The 15677-nt window shown below is 36.5% G+C and overlaps 1 protein-coding gene across 1 annotated transcript in view; it reads right to left on the bottom strand.

Annotated features, from left to right (window-relative positions):
• Window positions 1-7304: 7304 nt before the first annotated feature.
• Aass (aminoadipate-semialdehyde synthase) overlaps window positions 7305-15677 on the bottom strand; it is a 67938-nt gene continuing 59565 nt past the window's right edge. The window contains exons 20-24 of the mRNA XM_020162416.2: window positions 14464-14559; window positions 12495-12610; window positions 11454-11542; window positions 10774-10950; window positions 7305-9605 (exon numbers count right to left, since the gene is read on the bottom strand). Coding sequence (XP_020018005.2) covers window positions 9487-9605; window positions 10774-10950; window positions 11454-11542; window positions 12495-12610; window positions 14464-14559 — 597 coding nt within the window. The 3' untranslated portion in view covers window positions 7305-9486. The remainder of the gene's footprint in view (window positions 9606-10773; window positions 10951-11453; window positions 11543-12494; window positions 12611-14463; window positions 14560-15677) is intronic.

The following is a 15677-nucleotide window of genomic DNA, read 5'->3' as shown; positions in this document are numbered from 1 at the left end:
GCACCAGTGCAATTCTTGGCATTAAATTGTAATTACTAAGGATTTTTTTCTTAAGATCATCATTTTTAAAAGAAAACCAAGAATTTAAGTGGGTGTAAGAAAAACATGGTGTGAAATTGAAACCTCTCATTACATACATAACAGGAACATCTAATCAGTCTATCAGCTGTGACACATTCTAAGCAAACCACAAGAGACACAGACTGACCTTAGAGAAGCTTCTCAACTGTGCTAATTGGCAATTCCTTTCTTGCAATCATGGACGAGCTATTTACCACGTCTCCAATTCCTGTTATCTTGAGTCTAGAATAGTTGCCTTAGTTCTGAATTGTCCATAGAGAAATGAAGTGATGCAAATTATCTTTATCCTTGTTGATAACTTATTTACAAAGCTTAAATAACTATGGGCATTGAGGTTCTTAATAATAACCTCAATAGGTATTAAGCATGAGCATAATGCATTATTAAGCTACATCTGTAACAACTAGAAAGTCCATGATGTTAAGAAGTTAAACTAATGCATTTCCTGGGCTTTTTAGAGAATGTTTTATGAACAATTTTCATATTTTGTCTATGTAGTATTCAGTTTGAAACCCAAGGGAATACATAAAATGATTCAACAAACCAAGTAGAGAAAAAATAAAATAGTTAGAAAATAATTAAAACCACTAAGGAAAGACTGAAAAACCCAAAGAGAAAGATTGGTAACAGGGGTCATTACTATGCATTCACAGAATCCACCGGCAAGTTGTTTTCCCTCTGGGGAGCCTTCCTGTGGCAGAACTTATTTTCTAAAAAGAGTCCAACAATATCTTGCATCCCTTGTATGACTTTGAAACTCATCCTAGTGATTAGTGAAGCCTATAACTTGTCTTCCTTGGATCTGAGTGGACTTTTGACTAGAGTGAAATTCATGTTATGTGGTATCCAAGGCCAAGTTAGAAGATACAATTTGGCTTCCATCTGATTCTCTTCAGATGCTGTGTCTTGCAACAGTGCCACCATGCTGTGACCAAGCCCACACAACAGTGGAAATAAACCAAGGTCCTGGGCCACTATTCCAGCTGAGTTCCTAGCTGACAACCAGAACAAAGTAGCCAGCTATGCAAGCAAACCATGCTGAAGTAAATCCTCCAGCTTCCAGCCAACACACTGCATGGAGAAACAAAGCCATACCCATATTGCAGATTGATGACCAAAATAAATGATTTTTAAGCTACTACATTTAGGGGTAGTTTGTTGCACAGCAATATATAATCTAAAGCACTTCTTACACTTCATGCCCAAAAAAGTTATGAACTATATGTCCCATACTCCTGGGCAGCTAGGCTTCTGGATGTGAATGATGTTTCACCAAAAACAGGGAGCCATAAAGTTTTGAAACATGATTTTTCAAAACTTTATGGCTCATTATAATAATTAAACCTCATATATTATAATATAATATAATATTATAATATTAAACCTCATATATTTGCCTATGCTTTCTGACTTGCTGTCCACAATGCTGATTCTCTTACATAAGATTTAGAAGGCGGAAGTTAGCAGAGGCCATCTTCTTTCCCTCTTGACCCCTCCTGATGCAAAAGATTATAAAAATAATGGTTTTCTGCAGAAAGCATAGTATCAAATATTTGGACCACCACTGTAAGAGCAGTGGCTTTTGACTAGAGATTCCCAGTCCATGGGACCCACTATAGTGTAAGCTCTTGTTCCTACTTCCGTATATGCCTTTCTCTTTACAATACCTAGAATGGTTTCTGTCCCTTGCTCCAAACATTGAGTCAGCAGCCCATAAAATAAATACCAAAATGTTACTGCAATCATCTTCTCATCTTCTCTTTCTTCCACTACTAAAGTAGCCTGAAAACACGTCACCCACAGAGTGGGAGAAAATATTTACCAGCTATACATCAGACAAAGGACTAATAACCAGCATTTACTGGGAACTTAAAAAACTAAACTTTCCCAAAATCAACGAATCAATAAAGAAATGGGCAACTGAACTAAACAGAACTTTCTCAAAAAAAGAAATTCAAATGGCCAAAACACACATGAAAAAATGCTACCATCTCTAGCCATAAAGGAAATGCTAATTAAAACCACACTAAGATTCCACCTCACCTCTGTTAGAATAGCCATCATCAAAAACACCACCGACAACACGTGTTGGCAATGATGTGGGGAAAAAAGAACCCTCGTGCCCTGCTGGTGGGAATGCAAGCTAGTGCAACCACTTTGGAAAAAAATATGGAGGCTTCTTAAAAATCTAAACATAGATCCTCCATATGATCCAGCAATCCCACTCACTCCTGGGGATATACCCAAAGGAATGTGACTCAGGTTACTCCAGAGGCACCTGCACACCCGTGTTTATTGCAGTGCTATTCACAATAGCCAAGTTATGGAAACAGCCAAGATGCCCCACTACTGACGAATGGATTAAGAAAATGTGGTACTTCCACACAATGGAATTTTACTCAGCCATGAAGAAGAATGAAATCTTATTATTCTCTTGTAAATGGATGGAACTGGAGAACAAGCAAGGTTAGCCTGGCTCAGAAGACCAAAAATCATATGTTCTCCCTCATGTGCAGACTTTAGATCTAGGGCAAATACAGCAATGTTGTAGGACTTGGGTCACATGATGAGGGAAGAGCACATATGGGAGGAATGGGGATAGGTAGGAAACCCAAAACATGAGTGTTTGATGTCCCCACTGCAGAGGAACTAATACAGAAACCTTAAAGCAACAGAGGTCAATATGGAAAGGGGATCAGGAACTAGTGAAAAGGTCAGGTAGAGATGAATCAACTTGGGTTGTAACACGTTTGTACATGGAAGCAATGCAAGGAATCTCTCTGTATAGCTATCCTTATCTCAACTAGCAAAACTGCTTTGTCTTTCTTATTATTGCTTATGTCTTCTCTTCAACAAAATTAGAGATAAGGGCAGAACAGGTTCTGCCTGGAAGTGAGGGGGGTTGGGGGGAAGAGGGAGGGGGTGGGAGGCAGGGGAGAGAAATGGCCCAAACAATGTACGCACATGTGAATAAATGAATGCAAAATATTTTTAAATATAATAGAATATAATGCAAAAAATGTCACCTTCTTTCCCTTTCCTATTTCATTCTCAATACTTCAGCCAAATAAATCTTTTAGAAGCACAAAGCTGATCATATCAGTCCCTTGCATTGCCTATTACAAAATGATTTCACAATATTATGACATGATGACTTCCATAGTTGGGTCTAATTTCAAATATCACAAACTGGTATTCTTTACCCACATTTGTGCTTTGGGGACACACATATATATAGACACACAGACATACACACACACACACATAAATATGATTTTTGCTATGCTAGGTCCCGTGATAGGTGTTGAAGACACACTGGATTATAATAGTGTATTAATTTGTGTTCCCAGAGAAGCAGAAGCTGAGAAAAGGATTAACATACAAGAAGTCTAGCTGGCCACCATGTCTCAAATATATAGCCCCAGCTACTTAGGAGGTGGAAATCAGGAGAATCACATTTCCAGGACAGCCCAGGCAAAAATTTCAAAAGACCCCATCTCAACCAGTGGCTGGACATGGTGGCATGACCTTGTCACCCCAGCAACATGGAGAAGATCACAGTCCAGACCTCCCAGGCATAAAGCAAGACCCTATCTCAAAAATAGCAATGCAAAAAGGGCTGGCAGAGTAGCTCAGGTATAGTGCCTGCATATCAAGTGCAAGACCCTGAGTTCAATCACCAGTACCACAAACAAAAAGTCTATTTATTAAGTAATCCCAGAAAATATTCATCAGCAGGGAACTGATTTGGGGACGGGAAGACAACTAATCAAGGATGTATTATCATACAAGTTACTCAGGTAGACAACTAGGTCATAATTCTGCTAAAGAAATCTGAGAGCCAATAGAACACATATACACATCTATGTTGTCCCATCCCAAAAGCTAGGAAGCTAGCCTGTTGATATACCAACTTCTAAGGATTGGCAGAAGAGAATAGAAAAGTGGGGGTCACAGTGGCTGGTATTTGTGAGCTGCTGATACAGGATGATGTAAGGCCAGGAAAATGTGAGCGCAACTGGCCTACATCACAGTACAGTGGTGTTTCCCAGCAGGAATTTAGATCCTTACCCAGTAGATGTCAGTAGCACTCTGCCTCCAGTTTTGACAACTAAAAATCCTCCACACATTTTCAAAAGCCCCCAGCCAATTAGCTCACAGAGTGTCTTATGTTATAAAAACAACAGTCCAGATTCTCTAGAAGTAACTAACACAGAATGGAGAAGCCTCAAGAAGTGACCTCTAAGCTACAACTTGAAGGGATGACTGGAAATTAACCAAATAAAGGGTTAGGAAGATGACTATCTCTGGTAAAAGGAACATCATCACAAAAAAGGGTAAGCCTATTCAGGAAGGTGAAGGAAACTCTGGAGTCGGGTGCCATTTTGCAAGGAGGTGAGCAGTCATAAGATAAACTGAAAAGATATAGAGGGGGACATTTAGGCAGAATCCTGGAGACTCTAATAAAGAATCTGTGCCTCATCCTGAAGAGTTTTAAGCAGGGAGAAGACATTACCATATTTGTGGTTTTGAAAGATGAGTTTGTCTGCCCTGAAGAGAGTGGACATCAGAGGAGTAATTCTGGAGGCAGGAAAGCTAGGTAGCATGCTGAAATAATTCACATAAAGTATGACAGCAGTTTAAAGGAGGCTAGGTGCACATGGCTAGAGAGACATGGATTGAGTCAAGAAGAGGAAGTTATTCTGATTTGGTGAAATGTTGAAATAAAAGAAAAGAAAACATTGAGGGCTGGGATGTAGCTCGGTGGTACAGCATTTGCCTAGCATGCGCGAGGCACTGGTTCGATCCCAGCACAAAAAAAAAAAAAAAAAAAAAAAAAAAAAAAAAAAAAAAGAAATCATTGAGAATTATTGAGTACAAGTTATTCACCAAAATAGAAATTAAGTAGAGGATACCATTTCCTAAAATGGATAATCAGGTAGAAGAACTGGATTAAGAGGAAATTTCTAAAATTGCACCTTTGAGGCACACTAATTCACAACTATTAACTCAAATCTACATTGATTTTTAAGAAGGCTGGGAAATCCAAATAGATGTCATGTAGGAAGGTAGTTGCAACACAGTCTTAAGCCTGAGTGATTGGATACAAAGACATCTGAAAAATATCAACATTTAGCATTTAACTGATGAATAAGAAGCTCCAAAGAACCATCGTCTTCATTAAGCATCTTACATATTGAACTATTCATACAATTTCAGCCAATGTTCAATCTCAAATTTCACAATTCATAAACTAAATAGAAGCACTGTGACAATCAATTGTTTTCTTTTTTAATATTACTAGGATATTTTAATCCATATACTACAAATTGCTATTCTCTTACCTTTTACCTTTTCTCTTGGTATTCCTCCATCACTTGTTTTGGATTCATTTCCTCTAACTCCCATTTGACTTCTTTTTAAGCATTTCTCTCAACCTAAAGATAATTAATCTCTTTTGATCAATGTATGCTAACCCAACAACATTGTTTTCTTTATTTGGGCTATTGAGTTTCTGCCAGGGTTCGTTTAACCTGTATCAGCTTTACCATAAACCAAGCTTAGAAGAAATGAACTCGGATTATTGGAGCCAAGTACCTGGTTAATTGTGCCTAGTAAGAGCCACGTATCATCTTAAACTAATCAAGGCTGAAACAATATCAATGCAACTTCATGAGGCTATCTGGTTGGAAATGGAATTACCAGGGTTTATGGATTTGTTACAATAAGCATGTGGTACATACTAGAAATCTATTTTACTATACCAACAATTTAAACTGGAAGGATGTGACCTCTTAACCTCCTAATCTAATAATCTAGGGCTCAATATTGTTTTTTGCAATTCTTACTAGGTAATAAAAATGAAGAATAATTACTAGGATAATTTAAGTCACTGTAAAAGAAAGCTAACATACAAAATAAAGGGTAAGATTTTGCACGGCTGAGTAAATTGTGCACTGCAACTAATGGGAAGTAAATCCTATCTTAGATATAAAAAATTTCTACATTCATTATAACAATCTTCCATCAGAAGGAAATAAATTGTGTTGCTCTGAAATCACATTTATTGGATAACTTTTTAACAGAAAAGTATTATTAATCAAAGGGTGCCATACAGGCTGGTGGCTATAGTTAGTAACCCACTCTAAGAGAGATTTTATATGTCAAGAAACTTACTGATTATATCAAGTGTTTTGGTGGTTTTAAATGACTATCAAATTTTTGATAGTAAGTCTTATTATTTCAGGCAAGCCATTTAGCTTCCTGAGCCACATTTTCTCTTCTGTAAAATGAGGATTGGCCAAATAATCACTGTGATCCTTTTACCTCTACAATCACTTTAAGTTCCTCCTTATGAAACAGATACATGTCCTGTCTGAGCAGCATGGATCTTTGAGACATCTGTCAGAGGTATTCAAAGTTTAAAAGAGTATCAAAGTTAAAATTTTCATTAGCTTTAACATAAGCTTCAGGCAAACATTTTATTATAAAAGAAGGAAGAGCACCAATGTTTTGAGCATCTACTAGGTTGATAGGCATTTTTCTTACATTATTTCATTAGCCTGTGAGTTACTATTACCCACGTTTTATGGAGAAGGAAACAGCGACTGTGTTACAGAACCAATAATAATACTCTGTCAAGTGTGACCGTGTGTCTCACATATATGGAACAAGGAAAACTGAACAAACAGATGCTTTATTGATATTATCTGGGAGAGGCCAAAAGATGCAGAAGGATTTGTACATTTCTAAGAAAGGTTAGACCAGGGGTTATACTTTTGATCTACAAAGCTTAAAATGTTTACTGTCTGGTCCTTTATAGAAAAAAGTTGCTGACTCCTTTGTACAGCTATATGCTTATAACACATTCGTGCAGATAGCATACACTGCCACGTTTGTTACTGAAATGTCTGCAGGAGAAGTTTTTATTGAGAGCCAGTAGAGTGCCTGACTACATTTAGCTTTATCCAAGCTTACTGATAGTTCCTTTTTCTATTACCACCTACACTGACATTAGTTCAGCTCATCAATTATTCAAATATTACTTTTTTTGACAACAGAGACCAGACCTTTACTTTGATCCTTTCCAAATGGATATGCTTTCTTGTCGTATACCCCACGTATAGTACCTTCTTATCTCAAAGCAGAATTAGTTTCATATACAAGGATATGAGCACAGCTTGTAAAGGTCAAACAAGTGATTATATTTTTAAAGGCAAGAGTATTTCCCACAAGGTGCAAACAAGCTTTATTTGAAATTTAATCTTTTATAACAATTTGAAATGTAATTCACATACTGTACAGTTTATATTAAAAGTGTATAATTCAGTGGTTTTTAGTATATTCAGCCTTGTACCACCATTACCATAATCAACTCTGCAACTTTTTCATTGCATCAAACAAACGCCATATTCATTAGCAGTCTCCCCACTTTCCTCCCATCCCATCAACACCAAGTAATCACTAATAATCTTTCTCTACATTTAAATTTTCTTGCCCTGGACATTTCATATAAATGAAATTATACAATAAGTGGCCTTTTGTGTCCACTTACTTGCCCTTAGCATGTTTTCAGTAAGTCATTTCCTTTTATACCTAGTAGATAACATTCCATTGTATAAATATACATTTTTTCTACTCATTTACTAATTGATGGGCATGTACAGAGCTTAAATCTGGGACGATTATGAAGAATGCTCCCATCAACATTTGTGTACTTTTTGTGTGTGGATGTGTGTTTTCATTGCTCCTAGTTATCCATCAGCAATGTTTGAGAGTACCAATGTCTCTGTGTCCTCCTATCTTTCTTGTAGAACTATAAACACAAATGTTTTGTCCATTTTAAAATAGTGGTTTTTTTATTATTGAGTTATAACAGTTCTTTATACATGCCAGATACAAATCTTCACTTATATATGATTTACAAAAATTTTCTCTTATTTTTTGGGTTGTTTTCTTATTTTGTTTTGTTTTCCTTTGCTTGGTGATGTCCTTGGAAATGCAGAAGTACTTAGTTTTCATTATGTCCAATTTATCTATTTTCACTTTTGTTGTTTTATGGGGGTGTTACTTATTCAAGAAATCACTGTCTAATCCAAGTTCATGAATAATTTTGTCTGTGGTTTCTTCTAAGATTTCTGTAGTCATTAAGTCCAGTTTAGTTAATTTTTATATGTAGTATGAGGTAGGAATCCCACTCCATTATTTGTATGTGTATATTCATGTTTCCAGTCTCTGATGAAAAAGATTATTTCCACCACTGAATCGTCTTAGCAAACCAAAAATCAATTCACCATAAATGTGAGCATCACTTCTGAACTTTCAATTCTATTACTATTTTATCATTTCTGAGACTGTTGAAAATTATTTTTGGTACTCTATTGAAATACAATTTCTGCATGTTACTCTTACATCTGTAATTTTGCCAAGTGCATTTGTTAATTCTAATGTTTCAATTTAAGTATGCCTCTGTATTTTCTTTAGGTTTCTATGTCTCAGATCATATTATGTCCAAATAGTTTCACTTCTTCCTTTCTAATTTAGATGTCTAATTGTCCTGGTTCAACCCCTCCAGTACAGGTTTAATCATAGTGGCAAGAGCCACTTGTCTTCTTTCTGATGTTAGGGGGAAATCACTGTCTTTTGTTGTTAAATATAATACAAGCTGTGGTGTTTTTACAGATGTCCTTCATCACACTGAGGAAGTTCACATCTATTCTCCTAGTTTGTTGAGTGTTTTTATGTTTTCATGAAAGGGTGTTGGATTTTGTTTAATACTTTTTCTGTGACTAATGAAAGAATCATGTTCATTGTGATTTAGAATAATCAATTCCTTTTTCCAAACACTGAAGATAAAATTAGAAAAAAATTAGAATTTTTTTCTAAATTTTAAGAGAGATTTAGAAAATGTCATTTTAATAATTTACTAAATAAATCAGAACTTTACCAAAAAAAAGCACAAAATAGTACTTTTCAAATGTTTGTAGGCAGTAATCTAAAAGTATCTAACAGGATTAATTTGAAAAATACAAAAATATAACTACATGAAGAATTTTTCTCACTAAAACAGCAAAACTACATTTGCTGGTTATAGTAAAATATGTTCTTGTAAGAAAAAGGAGGCACAATAAATTAACAAATAGTATGACCACTATGACTTTTACATACATATGAAAAAAATACATGGCAGGAACTAGTAACGTTCTCTAGTCGTGACTGGCATCTCTTATTCCACCCATTTTCATATTAAAAACAGATTTGTGTTCCAAAACCATTACTGTGTTGACTCAATCAAAATATATCATGGTTTACATTTTATAAAATAGCATATTAGCAAGTCCATTTGTCAAACAGATGTTGAGAGCTCCATTTCTTGTGATGATCAAAACAAAATGTAACTCCCAATTATAGTTTGATTGTACTCTGGGTAGTACATATAATGCCTTCTGCTTTAATCCGCTCTAATATTGGCCCATAGATTTCTTTTGAAAAAGGACCCATTAGGCCTTTTGCTGTAATTTCACCTGGAAAAAAAAACCATGTGATTACCATTTTAAAGGTGATATTAACAGTTAGTTTCCCTAGCAAGATATCACTCCAGAAGAAAACTAAGAGTCAAGGAATTATAGGTCCTGACATTGTTTAAATAACTGCTTAAATGTTCCCTACTAAAAGACTGTTTAGTCAACACTCTGTATGGAAAAGGGATTCATTTTGAATAGGAAGTACAGCTTGATTTAGGGACAGTGTCAGAATCTGTATACTTAGCTGTATTAATTCCTGCCAGAATGAATTGAAACCAATCTGATTATTTGGACACTTGTGAGGATGGTCAAAACAGTAAGTTTTATCTTTACAATGGTATAAAAGAATATTCATTCAATATAAATCATACTTAGAATTTTGATCTTTTCTCAGACTAGTGATACTAGTATATGATACTAGCATATCATATGATACTCTCTTGAGGTAATTGTTGCTGGGCAACAACAAGAAGCCGCAGCTCCCAGTAAGCCATGAGATCACCAGAGCAATAACTGCTACATTACAGTGTGCTGTGTTGCCAGGCTATGTTGTTCAGGTCAGCTGTATTCAATGCATTTCCAACTTAAGATATCTTAAACTTATAATAAGTTTATTGGTACATAATCTCGTTGTAAGCCAAGGAGCATGTGTCTTAAACATTTAATGAGTATAGATAATAGGCTAAGATATGAAGATAAATAAAACATGTCCATATTGTTGAGGATCTTTAACTGAATACTCTCTGTTATTTCAGAGCAACCATTCTTCGAATGGTTAAAAACAAGGAAAGAAAGGAAAGGAGTTAACTTTCCCTGTGGGTCCCTCTATGCAACAGTAGCATTTTCACTTTCACTTAAGTGCAAGAACAAGCCTATGAATTAGGGATGATATACTGACAGTACCCACTTTCAAGATGAGGAAACTCTGGCCAAAAGGTGCTGAGTAACTTGTACACATCCCTCAACCATTCTAAGACTGAGCTGGGTGGAAATCAGGTCTAACTCTTTACACACTATAGGTGACTCCCCTCTTCCAGGCAGTTATCTTCTTAAGAAGCCTCACTTTTAGTAAATGCCAGTGCTCGAGAGTAATTATTTGATGCCTAGACACTGAATGACTTGTAGGTGATATGGAGACAGACTCAGGTCTGAGATGAACAGAACTTACCATCAAGCAACATTTTAGCTGCCATCGCAGTGGGTAACCCCACAGTTTTAGCCATCGCTGAGAAGCCATTGAAGTCTCCATAAACTACGAGATCTACAGTTTTATTTTCCAAATGTCCAGAAGGATGTCTGATTCCAAAACTATCTCTCATCACAATCATATCTTTTTCTTCAGGACCTTAAAATAAATAAAAAACGTTTGTAAAAGCCACTATCATTATAGCTCATATATAATGCCCTTCTTCTCCAATAGTTTCCATTCTGGCTATATATAGCCATTAGAAAATTCTCTAACTGCTTTTCAGCCCAAAAACAAAGTGGAAAAACTCAAGTTAGTTAAAACTCTAATCATGTTCCTTTGTCCAGTTTAATATAATAGAGTCTGGCTTACGGTCCAGAGGGCACTGCTGTAGAGGTCACACATTTGTTCTCAAAAGTGCTCCTTTGACATTTCCCTTAAAAAACTAAAGGAAAACTAATTCTTTTTCTTTCCCATAGTATCCAAGTACATCCTTTCCTTGTTATTCTCATATTCTTCCCTCTGGAAAAATAGCCCAAGTGCCCTTTTCCTCATATCACACCTCCCCATTCCTAGTGTATGGCTCTCGCCCTCCAATATGACCTCCGGTTGCACTGACTCTCTTATGACCTTCAGATGTTTAACCAAGACCCATGGCTTACCATAGGAGAGTTTCAACACCAAATGCTTGGAGAGTGCATCCACAATGGACTCTGCCTGAGGGACTTGTTCATCCCCAAGTAAGCCCAACCTGAAAAGCACAAGAGGTGGTTCTATTAGTTCAAGACCTAGTCCTAATATTAGAAGCAGAAAAGAGCTTCTTGAATTTTATCTTGAAAAGGCAGAATCATAAAATGATTATCCTAGTTTAAGGACTCTGCTAAATTATACAATAGCAATAATGACAAAGTCTTAACCTTCAGAATCATCCCAGGACTCCCCCAGACACTGCTCCATGAAGCAGAGCAGAGATGACACGTTGTGACTCTGGTCCTTTTTAAGAAAATAGTAAGATTATCTGTCCCACAATAAACATACCTGCATAATGCACAGCAGTCATGAATGTTTTAAATCTACAGGAAAGCAACAATATCTTACCTTGTGTGGGAACTAAAGGGAAAAATGCTTCAAAGTAAGTATTTTCTAAATTATTATTATTTTTTTTTGGCAGTACTGGGATTTGTGCTTGTTAGACAAGAGCTCTAGCTCTGCCATTTGAGCCATACTCTCAGCAGACCTTTTTTGCCTTAGTAATGTTTTATATAGGGTCTCCCTCTGCCTGAGGATGACCTGAAATTGTAATACTTCTACTTCCAACTCCCACATAGCTGGGATTACAGGTATGTACCATCAATCTGGCTTATTTTTTGAGATAGACCCACCCTGGCCTTGAGCCAACATTCTCTGATCTCTGCCTCCTGCATAGCTGAGATTACAGAAATACACCACCAGCTCAACCTAGTAATTTCCAAATTCTAATTGCCATTGAGAGTCTCTGTTTATGCACTTTTTATTTCCACAAAGGATAGTATATAGTAATCACTCTACAACAGGCCAACTAATCAGCACCAATTAGCTACTGAGTAGCTGATTAAAGACAGACATAAAATATTTGATTATATCTTGAACTTTCTTTGACTGCAAAAGACCAAATAATCCTTGATCCAATATGTTTGGCTATGAATTGAATGGTCAATGCTTACCACTCAGCAGCCTCCAGTTGGGTATTGTCCCCTTCCAGTTTTATAAGGACAGCTTCCTTAAGCATGTCACATGTGGAAGAACGTGAAATTCCAACTAAATCACAGAGAAGTTGTTTCTGTTTAGAAAAATAAAGATAAAAATTTTAAGTACCTAATATAATAAAACCATATGTTAGCCGAGAAATTATCTTGTTAAGAACTGATCCTCAAGCATATCTCAAAATTTTAAATTAGAAATAATTAAAAATAACAAATTGTAACCCAATACTCATCTACATACATACACATCCACAATGGATGGTATTCTCAGAATAAAATTTCAGCCATAAAAACTCAAAACTAAACGGTAGAAATACCAGCACTAATTTTAATTTATTTATTTATTTTGCCTTCATATCTCTGCTCCATCACTTTTTTCAACCACTCTCCACCACCTTTCACCAGTCAGTTTTGGTCAGGATAAAGTGGAAGAGGTTTACCAGCAGCAACCAGAACTTGCAGGTAAAAAAATCTCAAAGTAACACGTAAACAGTGGCTCAAGTGTTTACTACTTTCTAAACAAGACTTTTTTCCAGGATCTCAGAAGGGAAATTATGCTCTAGATCAAAAGTGAACAGGCCAAATGTGACCCATCATCAGTCTTTAAATAAACGTTTCATTGGCACACAGTCATGGTCATGTATCTATGTATTATCTATGGCAACACTGAGTCATTCTAAAAAGACTGTATGGGTCATAAAGTCTAAGATATTTATCCCATACTTTACAAAAAAAAGTTTGTTGCCTCCTGTTCTAGACTGTAACTATTAATATACTGGGACTTCTGTAAGAAGGTCTGTAACAACCTTCCCAGCCAGCTGCCTCAACCCCAGCTTCCACAGATATTTATTCCTGTCTAGCAACAAAATATGTGATAGGTAAAACTTAGATTATAAAGGATCACAGAATTACAAAAAATTTTAAATATTGGTCCTTTTCCCTCTGTGAGACATTTCTGGTGTTTCTGTTGAAATATGGGCATACTAGTTGAAGTTGGATAACCAGCTAGTAGTGAGTTCATTCCTGCAATTCAGTTGGAAGCCTCCAAAGTCTCTCCAACTCTGTGGATCCTGGGATTGGAAATAACAAAGATATGGCCATAAAGTAAGTAAGTGAAATTCAAATTAGTCATGGTTATGAATAACCAAAGGAGAGGATTCAGAGTTTGGGAGTGAGTCCCATACAAAGGTACGTCAGCATCCCAACTGATCCATCACATTCAGAAAGTCCAAGTGATTCCCGTCACCACTTATACAATTGGAAGTTTCCAGAGCCCCAAATAGAGCAGCTACAACTCTTCTTTCGGGTCAGGAAGTGATTCAATGGTACACGTTGGTGCAAGAAATAGACTGAATGTGCCTTATCCATCTGCTCCTAATGGTGAAGGGAAAGGGGACTTTTGGGTTAGATTTATCTTCTTACATCAGCTACAGAAAGGGTTCTTTTTTTTTCTCCTTTTATCATTTTTACATTTACTTTCACACATATACATTGTTTGTGCCACCTCCCCACCCCCCCACTTGCAGACAGAACCTATTCTGTCCTCTTCTCTGATTTTTTGAAGAGAAAACATAAGAGATAATAAGAAAGACATATCGTTTTTGCTAGTTTGGGATAAAGGTAGCTATACAGAGAGATTCCTGGCATTGTTTCCATGCACTTGTGTATTGCAACCCACATTGATTCATTTCTACCAGACTTCTTCACTACTTCCTGGTCCCCTTCCCATAGTGGCCTCTGCCAGTTTAAGATAACTTTATTCACTCCTCAACAGTGTGCACATCAGCCACATTCAAGTTTTAGGTTTCCTTTCCTTTCCCTATTTCTCCAGAAATAGGGTTCTTTTGCTAGTCCAAAAAAATTTTCACCTGACCATTTCAGAAGGCATTTGGAAAAGTAGCAGACAGCACATAATTCTGGAGTCACTCACCCAGGTGAGAGGGTTAGCCTCAGGTCGAAGGGCAGAATATGTGTCTCTGTTTATAAGACCCAACTTTACAAATCCATTCAGAGCTTTAGAATATCCCTGAAATAAGAATTAATACACACTAGATGAAAACTTTCCCTTCAAAGAAAAACAAATTTTAAGCTATTTTTTTCAAAAAGAGGTATCTATCTTTATAACTAATTTAGGAAACAGACTGAAAAGTTATTTGTATTGTTGGTGGTACAACCACCACCAAGCTCAGAACAAGATTGATAATGTTGTAACAATAAAATATCTTGCAAAACCTGGTATTTATGTCTGTTTCTAGTTATCATGGGCAGGGTATTTTCTGGCAGAATAAAGGCAAGATTCCTCATGCATTACATACTGTAGTTTAGCAGAATATTAAATAGAACAGTTTTGCTCTTTCTTAATTTCATTTTTTGTGGTGCTGGGATCAAATCCAGGGCCACATAAATGCTAGATAAGCACTCTAGCAACTGATCTGCATCAGTTTTACTCTTATAATGAAAGGCAGAACTTACAATAATCTGCCCCCAAAAGAGATAATGCATCTACTGATTAAGAGCAACCACCCTAAAGCATATAGAGAGCAGGAAAAGTAGTTTGCTATGCTAGAAAGCTATTGCATAGGTTGTCTTAATTTGATCATACTTATAACTACTTTTGTGATGAATAAATATGTAGTGCGCATTTGTATTTGTGCTTCTAGAATGAATTCCCCATTTTGTGGTAAAAAATAATTCAGATTTGTTTTGGGGAAGCCCATCTTACCCTGTCACTTTCTTGAGCCCCAATCCATGTGTTTCCAGTGACACTAACTCCGCCGTACATTCTAGTATCATGTAACATAGGCCAAAGCTGAATATTGCATTTCATTACACTAACCACAGGGACAAATCCCAGTTAGTGAGGTAAAAATTGTATTTTTAACTACTGGAGAAGGATGTAGTTTGTTATTCCCAATGGACTTGAACTTAATAGGCCATATGAGGCTGAAGATGCTGCCACAAACATAGCACTGCATAGAACTCGAGACTACATTGACTACTGGGAAGGAAGGACTGAGAGGCAAAAAGAAATAGAGTCCTGGAGAGGTCATTTGACTCCCAGATCTCTACACCTGGTGCTGGCCTCCTGCCTTCCCCCAAACCCTAATGAGTGAAAAATGCCCTTTTGTTATTTTGAGTTGAATC

Source organism: Castor canadensis, chromosome 2, assembly GCF_047511655.1.
Source record: "Castor canadensis chromosome 2, mCasCan1.hap1v2, whole genome shotgun sequence".
Taxonomy (NCBI): Eukaryota; Metazoa; Chordata; class Mammalia; order Rodentia; family Castoridae; genus Castor; species Castor canadensis.
Note: the sequence above shows the minus strand (reverse complement) of the source record. Positions and strands in the feature narration are given on the sequence as shown.